Source organism: Giraffa tippelskirchi, chromosome X, assembly GCF_054371585.1.
Source record: "Giraffa tippelskirchi isolate mGirTip1 chromosome X, T2T-mGirTip1v1.2.pri, whole genome shotgun sequence".
NCBI classification, from domain to species: Eukaryota; Metazoa; Chordata; class Mammalia; order Artiodactyla; family Giraffidae; genus Giraffa; species Giraffa tippelskirchi.
This window is the reverse complement of record NC_137289.1, coordinates 115,215,759-115,232,839: the sequence shown is the minus strand read 5'-3', so window position 1 is coordinate 115,232,839 and position 17,081 is coordinate 115,215,759. Positions and strand designations below refer to the sequence as shown.

General features: G+C 33.9%; 1 protein-coding gene across 1 annotated transcript in view; it reads left to right on the top strand.

The window, feature by feature from the left end:
• Nucleotides 1-17,081, top strand: part of CFAP47 (cilia and flagella associated protein 47) — a 493,129-nt gene that overhangs the window by 216,874 nt on the left and 259,174 nt on the right. The window contains exons 34-37 of the mRNA XM_081563532.1: nt 3,116-3,213; nt 3,744-3,860; nt 9,041-9,175; nt 13,993-14,108. Of these exons, the coding sequence (XP_081419658.1) occupies nt 3,116-3,213; nt 3,744-3,860; nt 9,041-9,175; nt 13,993-14,108 (466 nt within the window). The remainder of the gene's footprint in view (nt 1-3,115; nt 3,214-3,743; nt 3,861-9,040; nt 9,176-13,992; nt 14,109-17,081) is intronic.

Sequence of the window (17,081 nt, the reverse complement as noted above, 5' to 3'; positions counted from 1 at the left end):
AATCTTACATTATACCTGATCTTTTTCATATTTAATCTTACAGTATATTGCACATTTCTTCATTAACTGTGATATTTACTGTAGGATTATTATTCAGATTATATTCATTGTGTTCTGGAATTTACATTCTCTCCTTAGTTTTAAAGAATTTTTATGATGAATACTACAGAACTATTTAGATATGTAGATAGATAGATATGTATCTGTGTATTTTAATATGGTAAGTTAAATTGATTGTTAACTGTAAACTACACTTGCAGTCCTGGCACAAATTCAATTTTGCCATGATAGCTAATCTTTTTTTAATACATTTCTAGAATTAGCTTACTAATATTTTAATTTTTGATTCAGTTTATATGAGTGATAATTTGTAAATATTTTCTGTACATTTTAGGATTTTTTTTGTTATAATTTTATGCAAACCTCAGTGATTACTTGAGAAGTCCCACTTTTTTAAGAGTTTCTATATTAGTGAAATTGCTTAGTTCCTAAATTTTGCAGAATTTACTGGTAAAACCATCTAGGCCTATTAATTCTAAAAGAAATGATTAAAGAACATAATCACCTCTTTAATTATAATAAGATTATTCTTATTTTCTATCTTCCACTGAGTGAGATTTTATAACTCATTTAATGAAATTAATGAATATCATCTAAAATTGTTAAATATATTAACATAATATTATTATTTGTGTCTTTTCCCTTATATGTAACTGCTATAATTACTTTTTCTTACAGTTGATATTGTTTTCTTAGGCCTTCTTTTATTTTTAATCAATCTTCTCCACAGTAAAGAACCTTCACTTTCTTTCTAGTTTAATGATGCACTTATATGGAGGTTCTCCCAAGTATTGTATATATTATCTCAACCTCAAGTGGCTGGTCTGATAATTACTATATGCAACTGATCTTATAATTAGTGAATATCATATTGTTGAGAGGTGAAAAGGATCTATAGATTCAATGTAACCCCAGTGAAAATCCTGCCACACTTTTTTTTTGGTAGATTATCAATAAGTTGACTCTAAAATGCCCATATGAATTTTGGGAGTGATAAAACTTTTCTGTATGGAAATGTGGTGGTCAATACATAATAATACATCTTTCAAAATCCTAAGAGTCTATCTGTCAAAATCCACAAAGAGTGAATGTTTGTGTGTGTGTGTATACATATATATATATATTTTTTAATCAACCAAGAGATAAATTAGTAATCCAGGATGGAATGCAGACTGTGAGAAATGACTCTAACTGCCTTACAGATGTTTGACAACCTCACTGAATGTAATGGAGGAGAAAGGAGCTGACTTACCGTACCATGATTGCATAGTGTAGAACTAAAAGACCGATAAACCTATACATATGCGTGTAACTCTGGTTTCTTACAGGGGGACAGGTTTGCAATTCTGAAAGTACTTTTTTATGTTTCCTGTGGCTGAACAAATAAGTGAATTTCTTTTAAATAGTGAGAGACGGGTTTTTCACTGTTGATAAAAGAAGTTAGAAATAAGCAAAGGGGGATGGTCATAATGAATCCTGTGGTGCTGGATTGTAGTTGGTGGAATTGGAAGTAACAATATAATGCTTAGGTTCTGTTCATTAACTTCTAGTTAGGAAATTTTTAATTAGTTGTTTTCCTCTTGTGAGTGTAATCTTTCATGATAAGATGTTAAACTCTTTCAGGGAAATTTCTATCCCTTCTCTGATAAGGATGGGATGTTTAGAGGACATAGTCTATATCCATTGCCAACTGACTGTTTCACTATAAGCTAAGAAATTGTGTTTTTCAGATTAAAGTTAGAATTGTTGTTTCTAGTTTGTAGAAAAATGAATTTTGGCTACAAAAGTGAGACCCTTTGCTTTTGTTAAAAGCTGTGAGTGGCAGATAGAAATGGAGAAGTACATTTAGGTTATAATTACTCAGCTAACTAGAAAAGTACATTTATAAATAATTACTTTGATTGTATCACATCTTATATCAGACATACAACTATTTATAGCTTTCTGTCAGGAAAAAAAAAATCATTTGAAAAATTTAGTTGAAAATTCCTAGTGACCTTTGTTTGCTAGACTGATTTTGCAATAGTATGCTATAGAAATCCTAAGGAAATGTTCAGTATTGTATCATCTCAGATGAGAAAGTACTGGGCACTGTTTCTGTGAAGTATCCAGGACATCTGTGGTTCCAGAGAAAACTAAGTCTTCCAGTTCCAGATGTAAAACAGTCCTACTTTGTGAAGTTATATACATGTCGTGAACATATCCCATCAAGGTTTATTCTTCACAGAAAATGAGAATCAAGGGATTACAGGGGCTTTATGAAGATCACCAATTGTTCCCTTTGTTTTCAGTTAATAAATCATCTCAAAGCATTAAGAGATGGTTCTACTAGGCCCTTTTGGAAACATTTTGAAAAAGGAAATGTCACATTCATCATATCAGTAATTTCTGATGTTTAAATCACCTTTCATTCCTCCCTAATATAGGACAGGTTTGTTTGTTGTTGCTTGTTTTTTCTTACTAAATATCCAGATACTTTCACTTTTTTTTCCCTTGTATCAGTGTAGTAGTCGTCTCTGTAACTGAAAATTCCTTTTATTATTCCTCCATCTTGTATTATCTTTTATAGGTTATTTCTAGTTTCTTTAAGCCATGAATTCCCAAACCCTTTCACATACTTACCCTACATGTGGGGGAATTTCTGCAACAAATAGTGAAATGGGCACTAAAACTTTAGAGTTACTGGAAACCTCATGCCTTCTGAGCCTCCTTACCCAAGTTGATGATCAAACATTTGAACTGCACAGTACTCAACAGAATGAGTAATTTTGAAATGTCAGATTTTTCTTTCATTACTTCATGGTAGTACATTATTCAAAGTGATTCCAGTGGAAATAAAGGACAGTCTGCAGTTGCCTGTAATACCTTATAGATAAATTTCATATTACTAAGCTTCTGAGGTTTAGTTTGTTTTTTTTTCTTTTTCCAAAATATGATGCTTTTTCTTTTCTAAGCAAAGGCAAATCTTTCTTTGACTCTTGCTCAAATTTCCATAGAGGTATTTTAAAAAAAATAAAACTGTCATTATATTTACTTTCTCTCTTTTTTGGAACAGGTGTTATTCCCTCTGAGAGATGGATAGTAAATTTTGACAAAGACCTTTTAGATGGCCTTGTTTTTGCAACAGTGTTGGGAGCCTATTGCCCATTTTTGGTAAGAGTCCTTTTTATGCAGAGTGGTCTTCTTTTATTTAAAGAAGTTTGAAATTAAAATTTGAAATATTTTCTGCAAACTGATTCTGTTAAATGTTTTAATTTTAAATCATACAATACTTTGGCCACCTGATGCGAAGAACTGACTCATTTGAAAAGACCCTGATGCTGGGAAAGATTGAAGGTGGGAGGAGAAGGGGACAACAGAGGATGAGATGGTTGGATGGCATCACCAACTCAATGGATATGAGTTTGAGTAAACTCTGGGAGTTGATGATGGACAGGGAGGCCTGGCGTGCTGCAGTGCATGGGGTCACAAAGAGTTGGACACAACTGAGCGACTGAACTGAACTGAACTGAACCTACATCTGAATGGCTAGCACTCCCTTTTTATTTATTCTTTTATTTTGATTATAATAATCTACTGATAAATGTTAGTATTGAAATGATTGTTTACTGAACTACAGAGAACAGTTAAAAAGCAGTTATTTTTATTCTATTAATAAAAGATTTGATTGTTCTCTTTTCCAGATTGAGTCTCATTTCATAAACATGTACACACAACCGAAAAGTTCTGAACAGTATCTGCACAATTGCCTGATTATTGTGAATGTTCTTCATGAAATTGGCTTTGACATAGACATACAGGTGGGTACCTTAAAATCACATATTCTATAAATATTTTATTAATTCCTTATTTTTTCCAATTTTTTAAGATATGATTGACAAATAAAACCTGTGTATACTTAGCTTGTACAATGTGATTTTTTAGGTTGTACATGGTGATAATTTAATATATGTTTACAATGTGAAATAATTATCATGATCAAGTGAATTAACACATCAATATCAACCACCTCACACATGTCGTGTGCTAAATTGCTTCAGCCGTGTCCAACTCTTTGCAACCCTATAGACAGAGAATGCTCTTAGCAAATTTCAAGTACACAGTCCAATGTATCACTAACTGTAATGACCATACTTTACATTACATCCCCCGAACTCAGTCATCCTATAAATAATGATTTGTACCCTTTGACTAGCATCTCCCCATTTCCCCTATCTCCATCCCCTGGCTACTACCATTTAACTCTCTGGTTCTTTGAGTATGCCTTTTTTAATTCCACATATAATTGAAATCATGCAATATTTATCTTTCTGTGTCTGGCTTGCTTCAGTTATCATAATGTCCTCCAGGTTCATTCATATTGTCACAGTGGCAGGATTTCCTTCTTTTTTCTGACTAAATACTATTCCATTGTAAGAATATACCACACTTTCTTTATCCATTCATCCATTGACAGGTACTTATGTTGATCCCTTTTTTTGGCTTTTGTGAATAATAGTGCAATTGAATGTAGAATTAGAGATAGCTGTGATGTAACTGATTTTATTTCCTTTGGATATATACCCAGAAATGGGATTGCCAGGCCATGTAGTAGTTCTACTTTTAATTTTTTGGGGGGAACCAGCATACTATTTTCCATAGTGGCTGCACCAGTTCACATTCCCACCAACAATGTGTATGTGATCTGTTTTCTCCACACCCTTACCAACCTTTGACATCTCTTGTCTTTTCAATAATAGCCATTCTAATAGGTGTGAGGTGATGTCTCCTTGTAATTTTGATTTACATTTTCTAGTGGTTAGTGATGTTAAACAGGTTTTTACACACCTGTTGGCCATTTTACATCTTATTTGGAAAAATGTTAATTGACTCCTTTATAATATTCCTTTGTTCATATATTTTAAGTCTAAATTGAAACAGTCTTTTCATGGGATATTGCTAAAATGTGAAAATTGAACTATGACTTCATAGAAATCTACTGGATATTTTTTAATGTGTATAATTATGTACATCTGACTGCATAATAAGTAAGTAGTTCTAGTGATTGGTCCAGTTTTCAAGTCACAGCAGTGCTTTCTTAATAGTAAATGAGCCCTAAGAATTAAAGAACAGATTATTTGAATATGAATATAGATGTTATATTGTTTTCCTATTTCGTAGCAAAAAGAAGAATTTTCACCTTAGTCTTAAAATAAATATTAATGTAGAAGTCACGGTGTCAATGTAGCTTTTTATTATGTTTAGACCTCCAAGTTACAATTCCATCTGGCCTTTCTCATTGTTCTCTATAGCGACAATAAAAAACATTATCTGCTTATCGTTTTCCGAGCCCTTTGTTACTTCAGAGTAATGAAGCAGTATAATAAATGATTCGTGACTTCTAAGAATATACAAACTCACTGAATGGTCAAGATACATGCAAGTTCAATAATAAATGACATTCCACTAATTTAATTGACAATGTAGGAAAATAATAGAATGAGATAAAAGAAGAGATCAGTGTGATCCAGATTAATCCACCAAAGACTGTGAAGAAGGCAAGACTTATTTTGGGTCTTTAATGGATTTGAGTTGGTAGTGGTAAGAGAGAAAGGTGTTTATTCAGAGGCATAAGCAGAATATAGAACATAGACAAGTGACGTACATTAAGGAAATTATGTGAATAGTCTGACTTAGTTGAAGTCAGTTCAGTAAGTTTCTGTGCCAATGTTATATCATGTGGAATCCTTTGAAAAGGATTTCCTTTTCTGATAGCATCTGGAATGTAACTATTATTACATATTCTCCCTTTTAAAGCAAAGCTATTGTGCAATTTATTTGAACTCAGCATAGAATGTATTTTTATTCCCTCATGTAGAGAGAGATATGGAGATATTTATGTATAGATAGATAGATAGGTATAGCTAATACTTAGATTCTACTACATATAATTCACTGAGTAATGATGGAAGCTAAGGGTGAATAGATATCTAACTTCTCAGAAAAATTTTGTTTCTTTATGTCAACTTGGATGCTTTCAGTCTTAATAACAATTCATGAATAAAAGTATTCTAAAAATAAATTCTATATTTTATATAAGATGAATCAGGCAGTAAAATATTATAGGGATACTTATTCATTTCATCAACAAAATTATCAAAGATTCATTTTTGCTCAGTTCTTCTCAGCCTATTGGCTTTGTTTTAAGCATGTGCACTAATAACTACAAAGTTCCTAGTGAAATTCTTACATAACACCGTTATACAGCTATTCTTGAGTCTGATTGAATAGTACCACTTCTTGTGCTTCTCATTTTCCTTTAGGTAAACTTTCCCAATGGTCCCACAGCATACATCCCATTGCATATCATTGACCATAATTGCATCTCATGCTTGTGGTTAAACCAGTGTTTGATAAAGGTAATGGAAGAGCCACAAAAATTGAGATTCTTGGTAAAGAAGGGAGAAAAATGCTGCTGGGAAGGTAGTCAGTAGTGTTCTCTGTCAGAATATGGTATGTCTTTGGGTACTACTAGTTTTGATTGGTATCTAGTTTGGAAGCTGGAATATCTTGATGTCATAGCAAATTAAACCCACCATGAAGCTCCAGGACCATCTCATCTCTTCTAAGACCGAGGGATGCAGACACTGAGACCTAGGGAAACCAATTGATTTGGTAATGATCATGGTACTTTATGGTAGCATGATGTGAGTTTAGTTTACTAGATTTTTACTGCACCATTTTCCTCTATTATGGCATTAAAAAAATTCCCGGTCTTTTGTTAGTTCAGTGGGAAAATATTATCAGGAGAAATATGGATAAATATAAGTAAAGTTCTTCTAGGTTAGAACTGTTTAGAGAAAGTAATGATTATATCTTTGAAATATATTTCACATGAAAATCTTGTTTTAAACAAACATAACTTATTTTGACATTTGGCTTTTTAAGGCTAGAATTGACTAAGATGCAGTTTCTTTAGATTATTTTCATTGAACTTTATCATAAAGGTAAGAGTGATCTTTTCTCTAGTTTTTCACTCAAATACTCTAACTATCAAATTTTTTCAATTAAGATAAACATGTTTTTTCATTTCCAAAATACTGCCCTATTACATATTTTTCAAAGATGGACTTTTGGAATAATTTTATATTGCTACCTATATATTTTATGCTGTAGTCACTAAAATAGTGTTCAGAAGAGTTTTACGGACCTCAGACTTGGGGCCCAGAGTATCCTGCCACTAGTTCTACCCTTTCCCCAATGAATACATTTCCCATCACTGTAAAGAGCTCTGTTTGGATCACACCCAGAGGCTGGCCCATCATGCAGGGCTATATCCTTCACTTTGTGGAAATTAAACTCTGTATTCCATTTTTTAGTTTGTTCCTATGTTAAATAATGATCCTGTATATGTTGACTAACATTGTCTTCAGTGAAAACATGTGAGATGTCACAATACTGATGAGAAACTTTGGGGTCCTGATATATGTCTCAGTTTTCCTCACATCATACTCACTAGCAGCTTTCTACTCTGCCAAGACTGGCAACTTCTTTCACTTTTTTCCCGTAATAATCCCCTGCCGAGGCACCTTTATTGGTTAGCCTTACTGCTTATTGACAAAACAAGAAAGAATAAACCTTTCTGTTCTTCCAAAGAAAGAAAATATATTTAGGAATGTGTACTAGCAGATGATCAATGGGATCTCAGCAGTTTCTTATAACTGCTGCCAGATTTCAGAGTCAAGTGCTTTAGTTCCAGATAACCATTGGTATCCTGAGTTGTGGCACTATTTGCATTTCCAGGCCAGGGCCAGATCATTTTCAGTTGCTAACTTGAATGTGCGCCATTAAATCACAGTAGATCTCCAGTTTATGAAAGTGCAGAGAGGTCCCTGTTGACTGACAATGACAGAGATGCTTGTGTGTCAGTGGTGTTTTATATGTCTTTGAGTCTTTGCCTCAGACCAATCCCAGTACTTCATTGCTATGAATAATTCTTCCCCACTACCTCTGCCTTTTTCTAGGAGATCATGGCACAACATATACTGATAGAAATAATCCTTCCTCCTCTGCTCCTGACTTGACATTTTGGCCTCAGTGCCCATTCTGGCTATGTTGATGGTCCCTGCTGTTATTCCTCTATAATTCTTGATTTTATCTCAAATATCTGCCACCAACCATCACTAATTTATCTTGTTTATCAGTGTAATTACCTTTTCTGAAATACTGTGATTTGTTCTAGGATAAGTACTTCTCCAACCACCTCCCCCTGACCCACCTGATCTGCGTGAATTGTTGCTCTTGTGTTATTTCTTGTTCCAAAATCAAGTCCCTCTTCCTGGTATCCACACCCTCCTCTATGTGACTGTTGCACTCCTTTGTCTTTTCTTCTACCACTTGTCCTTCCTGATCTTATGTGTGATTCACATTGTACTTTTTCTTTCCCAAATGAATACTATACTCCCTATATCCTTGCCCGAGATGTCTTTACTTTTCTGATAGGATATACCTTTTCCTCACTCCAGACACCAACCTATTTAAAATCCTTCAAGTAGTCTTCAAGGCCATCTCATGTGTTACCTCCTCCTTTGGGCTTTTGCTAAAAAAACCTCTTGCCGTCTTTTACTTCAGTAGTTTGTCTACTTCTATTACCTTTTACTGCATTATACAGTTTAAGTCATGGATGATACTGTAATCACATTTGTCCGTATTTCTAGTGCATAATATTCTTCTGACCTCTGACTCGCTTTTATGGAGTCTTTGAAGCTGTGAGGTCATTCTTATATTTATGATACATCTAATTCATCCTCTAACACATAGGTCAAGCTATTCTGATTCACAGCAATATTTTGTTTGCTCATAGCAACATTTCAGTGTCATTGTCAATCAATAGCATTTTAAGATGTTTTAAGTAATCAGCAGTTGATGTACTAGGCTTTAGCTCTTTTAATATATTTTATTTGTATATCCTGTAATTTATAATTCTCTTCTTTGGATCTAGGCTACTGACATCTGTGATCCCAATCCAATCCTGATGCTCATGTTTTGTGTCTACATGTATGAAAGACTTCCTGCGTATCTCCCCAAGAAAGTGGTGCCCTTTCATTGTACTCTACATGACACAGTGTTTAGAAAGGTAAGAATATCTTTGAGGCCAAAATATATGTGGAATTTAAACACTTAGGTGGGTTTTAGATATTTCCCTCCCAACCCAAAATGAACAAATGAATCAGTATGATAAAATAAGCCTTAACAAATGTTTTTCCTTCTAAATCAAAGGTATAGCAGAATGAAGGGAGGATTTTTCCTTAATAGTAATCAATACTTGCAATGAAATAATGGTTCTTTTATTCATCTGAAGAATGGAATGGGGAGATAGAAAATGAAACTTAGGCACTTTGAAGAGCAAATCTTTCAGGAAAGTCAAGATCCATTTCATGTACGAGAGAACTTGATGCTATAAGTAGAAACATGTGATCAGAGTGTGCTTGGCATTCCTTTAGAGAACTTTACACATCCAGATGGATTTTGTTCAAGTAAGGATGGGTTTCCTGGGTGGCACAGTAGTAAACGAATCCACCTACCAATGCAGGAGACATAAGAGACACAGGTCTGTCTGGATCTTGAAGATCTCCTGCAGGAGGAAATGGCAACCCAATCCAGTATTCTTACTTGGAAAATCCCATGGACAGAGGAGCCTGGCAGACTACAGTCCATGGGGTCACAAAGAGTCGGACACAGCTGAGCAACTGAGAACAGCATACACATATCCAGATGGATTTTGTTCAAAATAAGGATATGGAAAGGGAAGTAATAATGAAAGCACTCCTGATCAGGGCCACCATTAATGCCCACTAAAAGATTGTGTATATGCTGGAGCTGCTAAATGCATAACAGTGATTTTTTTTTAATATGTAGGAAAAATTGAAAATGAAATTTTGAGTCCTATGACCATAATGAATCTATATAAATATGTCCATGTTTTGCAAGTGTTTTCTTTGATTGAGAAATATATTGCCAGGGATCATCAACCTAACTTTGGTTTTCAAACAATATGTTTCATATGAATACTTGTGAAATATCTTCTAGCATATAGTTTTATTTCTCATATTTGTCCAAGACTTTTCCTTCTACTAGTTTTATGGTTGAAGATTTCATGAAATCTCCTTACTTCTTTCTCTGGACCATATAGGCTGTTAGAATCTTACTGTGTACAAAAGTTAATTTATCTCTTTGGTCAGATCATTTTTATTCCTTTTCCTCAGGCTGTTTTATGTATTCCTCTTCATATTAAGTTTTTGTTGTTGTTTAGTCACTCAGTCATGTCCGACTCTTGTGACCCCATGGACTGTAGCCCTCCAGGCTCCTCTCTCCATAGGATTTTCCAGGCAAGAATACTGGAGTGGATTTCCATTTCTTCCCCCAGGAGATCTTCCCAATTTGTAGGGGTGGGGGATGGGGGTTGTTAATTTTATACTTTCAATGCAAAACATGTCCATATGTAGTCTTCAAAAGTTATGTCCTGGTGATTTGTAGATGTATCCTTTTTGAGAAAATAACAATGTACCCTCTGACTGTATGTTCAGTGATGGTTAATAAGGATTCAGTTAAAAAGCAGAAAAAACTCAGGTACTTGTCTCAGTGTAAAGGGCTCAATTTAGGGAAAGGAAAGCCATTCCTTCTGATTTTCTGTTAGCAAACATTGATATATGATCTTTAAAAAAATTATTCCTGTTTTTGTTGGGAAAAGAAATAGAAAACTCTTCAGAGAACTTTTTCAACATTATTTACTACAGTAATTCACTAAGTGCACTGATATTTAAGAGCCTTGGGTACTAACTGGCCTAGAACGGTAATTACAGTGGGGTGGACTTTTGATTTCAGATTCAAATTTCTAAAAAGTTAGAAATGCTTTGCTTAAGCCTGCAGAAGATGGGAGGGGTCTGAATTAGATTTAAACGGTGATTTAACTCATTTGAATATTATCACTGGTTTTCTAATTCTGTACACATGTTTGAATTTCTTTATGCCATTTGATTATGTTGAAAAAGCTAATTTTTAAACATAGATTTTATTTGTGATGTTAGAAATCAGATTAAATCATTAAAATGGAAATGATTTCTGTTCATATTTAACTCGTTATTGGGAATAATATTCTCACTTTAAGCTTATAGGTGAGATTGTACATAGAGCTTTTATTTTTCAGAAATGTAAGGAACATCTTTTGAAGGAAACAATAAAAATTGAATAAAAATGCAAAATAGAACATTAATTACAACAAGCTTTGATTCTAAATTTCATTCACGAAAATCACTGATTTGGAAATTGCTAAGAATCTATGGCGTAGTTTGCCCATATACATCAACACTATAAATGGCAGTGCCTAAGTAGTAGAATGTCATTGTTATCAATTTTTTTGACCTTCCGGTATAAAGAAAAATCTCAAGAAATGGCTACTATAATTGAAAAAGTATATTTTGTAGCTATATGTCACAAACAGAAACAATACTGGGACCATGAAACAATACAATGATCAGTGAAAAAATGTCAAGTTCAGTGATTTTCTGAGATACTTTTAAAAGTAATTTAACTATTTTTTTTTCCTTTCTGAATCAAAATTTACACAGGAACACAATAGTTAAATAATGGCTATCATTGCAAAAGGAGAATTGAGGATCCAAAGCTTGGTTTCTTTCCTTGACCAGCTTTTTTTCTCCCTACCACTCACATGACCTACATGAAATTCTGGAGTTGGGTGGAATAATCTGACCACAGATGGGCCCAATGTTTTTGCATCATTTATTTACTTTTTATTTTTATATAAATGTATTTATATATACATGTTTGTATGTGTATATATGTGTGTATGTCATATGTGATATATACATGTGATTATATTATATATATATGTTGTATCAGTTCAGTTCAGTCACTCAGCCATGTCCGACTCTTTGCGACCCCGTGGACTGCAGCAACCCAGGCCTCCCTGTCCATCACGAACTCCCAGAGCTTACTCAAACTCATGTCCATTGAGTCAGTGATGCCATCCAACCATCTCATCCTCTCTTGTCCCCTTCCCCTCCCACCTTCAATCATTCCCAGCATCAGGGTCTTTTCAAATGAGTCAATTCTTCCCATCAGGTGGCCAACATGTTGGAGTTTCAGCTTCAGCATCAGTCCTTCCAATGAATATTCAGGACTGATTTCCTTTAGGATGGACTGGTTAGATCTCGTGCAGTCCAGGGGACTCTCAAGAGTCTTCTCCAACACCACTGTTCAAAAGCATCAGTTATTCAGCGCTCAGTTTTCTTTGTAGTCCAACTCTCACATCCATACATGACTACTGGAAAAACCAAAGCTTTGACTAGATGGACCTTTGTTGACAAAGTAATGTCTCTGCTTTTTAATACATTGTCTAGGTTAGTCATAACTTTCCTTCCAAGGACATAGCGTCTTTTTATTTCATGGTTGCGGTCACCATCTGTAGTGATTTTGGAGCCCCAAAATAATAAAGTCTGTCACTGTTTCCATTGTTTACCCATCTATTTGCCATGAAGTGAAGGGACCAGATGCCATGATCTTAGTTTTCTGAATGTTGAGTCTTAAGCCAACTTTTCACTCTCCTCGTTCACTTTCATCAAGAGGCTCTTTAGTTCTTCTTCACTTTCTGCCATAAGGGTGGTATCACCTGCATATCTGAGGTTATTGATATTTCTCCCGGCAATCTTGATTCCAGCTCATGCTTCATCCAGTCCAGCGTTTCTCATGATGTACTCTGCATATAAGTTAAATAAAGAGGGTGACATAATGAGAACGAGTAGCTACCTTAAGATCTCAGGCCTGATTATGTAAGTTCCGGGAATATAAACCAATAATAGTTCATAGTGAATCTGCTATTATTTTCAACATTTCCTTCCAGAAAATGGAAATTAGCTCCCTGTTACTTAAAATCACTAGTTCTGTTCATTAATACTTTAAATGCACACATACATACATACAAAAATAGGACACTGGAGTAGTCTTGCCTCCATTGTTACTGAGATCCATAAGCAGGTAAGCAACATGAAAGTCCCAAATTTAGGGGTAAACTGAGGGTAGAAACTCAACATGTTTGTCCTGGTGGTTACAAAAGTTCTTATTGAAATATAAAAGTAGTTAATTTAATCTTTCAACAGATGTCTGCCGTATTCTATCTCTGACTATGTTCCTGAACTATGACTATAGTTCCTTACTATAGTTCCCGCATAAGTGCCATTGCCCTTTCCTTACTCTAATTTGGCCAACCATCCACCTCTCTCAGATCTTTTCTTTCCTCTGGGTCTATACTTTCTATAACTTTGTGTCTTTCTAATGTGTATATTTTAAATCCCCATTGTATTCTGCATAAATACTTATATACTCACATTTCTCATGAAATGCTCTCTAAAAATGAAGTAGCTCATTCTCAAATATTCTCCGTATCTTGACATCAGGAAGGAAGGGGAGGCCAACCCCTAACTCTACTACCACTCCTAGATGAGTCCACCATTGTTTTCAGCCTGAACTTCTGATTCCACTCCTTATAACACTTTCCACACTGAGCAGCCAGAATAACCTTTTTGTAAATCGGAATCTGTTTAAAATTCTTTAAAGGTTTCCCTTTGCAGTTGAGATTAAAATCGAAGTTGCTAACTTTGGATTTCAAATCTTCGATGATCATGTGTTTTTACATCTGTCATTTCCTTGTCTGATAGCATCTTCTCTTGGCCTACTTCTGAAGAAAAGAAGACACAGACACACAGACACACACACACACACAGAGTCTTTAAATACAAACTGCTTTCTTCCAGCTACTGCACTAGGGTAAGTATTTTCATGATAAAAATATATGATTCTCTTTGATAAAAATAAGAAATGTTAAGTTGTGTATCTTTAAAATTCGTGATCTCATTTATACTCTCTCCTTCAACATAGATTCAACTGAAAAATCCAAGCTTGAAAAACTTAGTTTATAGTGCTACAATTATCGGAAGAGATGCCACTGACTTCTCCCTCTCCCAACCAGGGAACACTGTGACAATTTCTGCAAAGTAAGTGTGTTTTTTTTTTTTTTTTAATTTTGCTTCATCAAAGACATCAACCCTAGAGATTTAATGTGCATTATAATTACAAAAGAATGGCCTGGATTTATTTTTAATAGCTATGCATATGTAATGAAAAGATCACCACTGCTGATATAGGTAAATTATTTATATGTTAGTGAGATTTCTCAACAATTTTATTAAAACAATTCTAACAGTATAAAAGATCTGCTTTTATGTATGTGTTTATTTTAGTTTATTTTGCATGCATATGGTCCATAGAAAATAACTCTTTTAAGTTCTTTATGTACTGGCATTCTGTTTCCTATAGGAAACTGGAACCAGTGTGTGCTAAATATATATTTAGTTGTTTCTAATTATAGAAGCACTATATGCTCATTGTAAAAAATTTAGAAACTATGAAAATATGAAGAAAAGTAAAAGTAAAGGCTAGTAATTTTACCTCAAAGATACCCCCAATGTTGTCATTTTTCTCTATCCCTTTATAATCATTATATATTAATGTATGTTGTATACATACATACATACACTCTCCTACATTGTGGTGATAGTCTGGAAAGTCTCATTTTTACTTGATTCTATTCACATGATACTTGTTTAAATGAAACCCTCAGGGAATAGTCTTAAGAAATTAAATGAGCATAATATATGACTCCTCTTGGATCAACAAATCCTAATTGATATGCCATTAAGTGTTAATGATGGCAGATACTCTTATTATATTAATACAATACTAGGATGATGTGAGAAAAGCTGTATCAGTACCACAGGGGTTGACAGATATAATAACCACTAATGGACTTTAACTAGTCTTGAATTTTAGTCATTGCCTTTGTATTCAATTATGTTTTCCTTGTGCAAAGCAACAGATTATACCTGCTAATTATCCTTTTGGTTATCTTTTCGGTTTTTGAACTATATATTAACCTGAATTATTTTTCACATTATAGTCTTTATTCTAGTGTGTTAAACACAGAAATAATTGGAAATGGGAGCCAGTTTTAATTGTATTAAAATGCAAAGAAATCCAGTTGCTATACTGACCTTGGCTGATGTCATTAGCCACTGTTAGTTTTCTTCAGTTGCTGCTCCATGCTAAAGGAGTATATAATTGATAAAATATGACTATTCATCATTGGGACTACATCCAAATTGAGTTAAATATGAGAAAAACATTTCTCCACTTACTTGTATCTATATTATAAATCAAATCCCAGAATAAAGCTCCTTGTAAAAACATCCCACTCATCTTCCAAATTATACTTCTTATATATCTATTATAAAACACAATGTTAGTAATAGTAGTTCTTTTGGAGTACCATTTGTCTTCCCTCAGTACTTCGATCATTGAGATCTATTCTCTGCCCTTCAAATAGGATGCTAATAAGTGAACAGTCGTGGTGGTTTAGTCGCTAAGTCGTGTCCAACTCTTGCGACCCCATGGACTGTAGCCCACCAGGCTCCTCTGTCCATGGGATTCTCCAGGCAAGAATAACGGAGTGGGTTGTCATTCCCTTCTTCAAATAAGTGAATAATAAGTGATAATAAGTGCAAAGAATTAAGGTCCCCGCCCCACCCCACCCTTTGTCCTTTTATAAACCTAATAGCCTGTTTCAGTGTTTCAAAGCTCTGATTATGTGAAAATTCTTCCTAACAACCACACTAGACCTATGATGTTTTAGCTTAAGACCATATTTCTTCCTTTTTTTGGGGCTGTGCTGTACTAGCTTACAGTATCCTCATTCCCTGACCGGGAATCAAACTTAGGTCACAGCAGTGAAATCACCACTGAACTGCTATGGGATTCCCAAGGCCATATGTCTTGTTAGTTTTTAATTAGCATTTATAGTTTTCATATAAATATGAAATCTGTATGCTTCCATTGCTGAAAATTTGTTACAGAAAAGTATAAAAGAAAAACAAAAATTACCTAGAATTCCATCTGATAAATGCATTTATTAGTTGATTTCTTTCTAGTATTTTTATATGAATGAGTATTATAGCATATGCATAATTAAATATTTACAAAATAAATGCATTATAAATGTAAATGTTAAAGTACTTAATATCTGTTAAATATTTGATATGTACAAAACCTATATAATATACACTTTTAGTACCTTTTCATATCTAATCATCCTGGCAACATATTAGTGTCCTCCTTTTACAAAAGAAGACATTGGACATAGAGATTTTAAATTATTTACCCAATTTTCCCTGTTATTAAATTGTAAATTAGAGATTCAAAACCAGCCAATCTAAACCCAGAGTTGGGACTCCTTTTAACCGACACCTGTACATACTGTGTGTGTGTTTGTGTATATCATAGTCATATAAAGCCCTTGACATTCAAAGAAAATATGGCTTTAACTGTAAGAAATCCTACAGATCCATAACATATAATTGCATCAATATTTTGACCATATTTGACATGTACGTATATTCTTGTTGTCAATTTATCTTTTTAAATAAAAATTTAACTTGCACCTGCTTTAACAATTCAACTATGCAGGGAAGTTTAATGTGCAAAGAAGTCCTTCTCGCCTGATATTCCCATCTCTAGAGATGCACTTCTTGAGTGCCTACTTTTAACCCTTTCAGCTATGTCCAATTTTAATTCTTCCAATGGTTACCTCTGTAAATATAAACAATCTGTATATCCTGCCAATATTTTTGTTTTATCAACTTAAGAAATAGTGTCTTGACATATGGCATAATATTGACATAATATTTGATAATGTTGCCTACTTACCCCTCTAGATATATCATCCTCCCACTAAACATCACTAGTTTTATCTTTTATTCATTACTGTTTCAAGAGTAAAAACGTGTTTTGTAAATATTTCCTTTGTATACCATCAGTAGATACAAAGTATCTTTTGACTCCCTTTTAAGTTGAGAAAAAATAATAAATTCTAAAGAAATATGTAAAACTTTTCCTTCAAGTGTATCACATTCTAG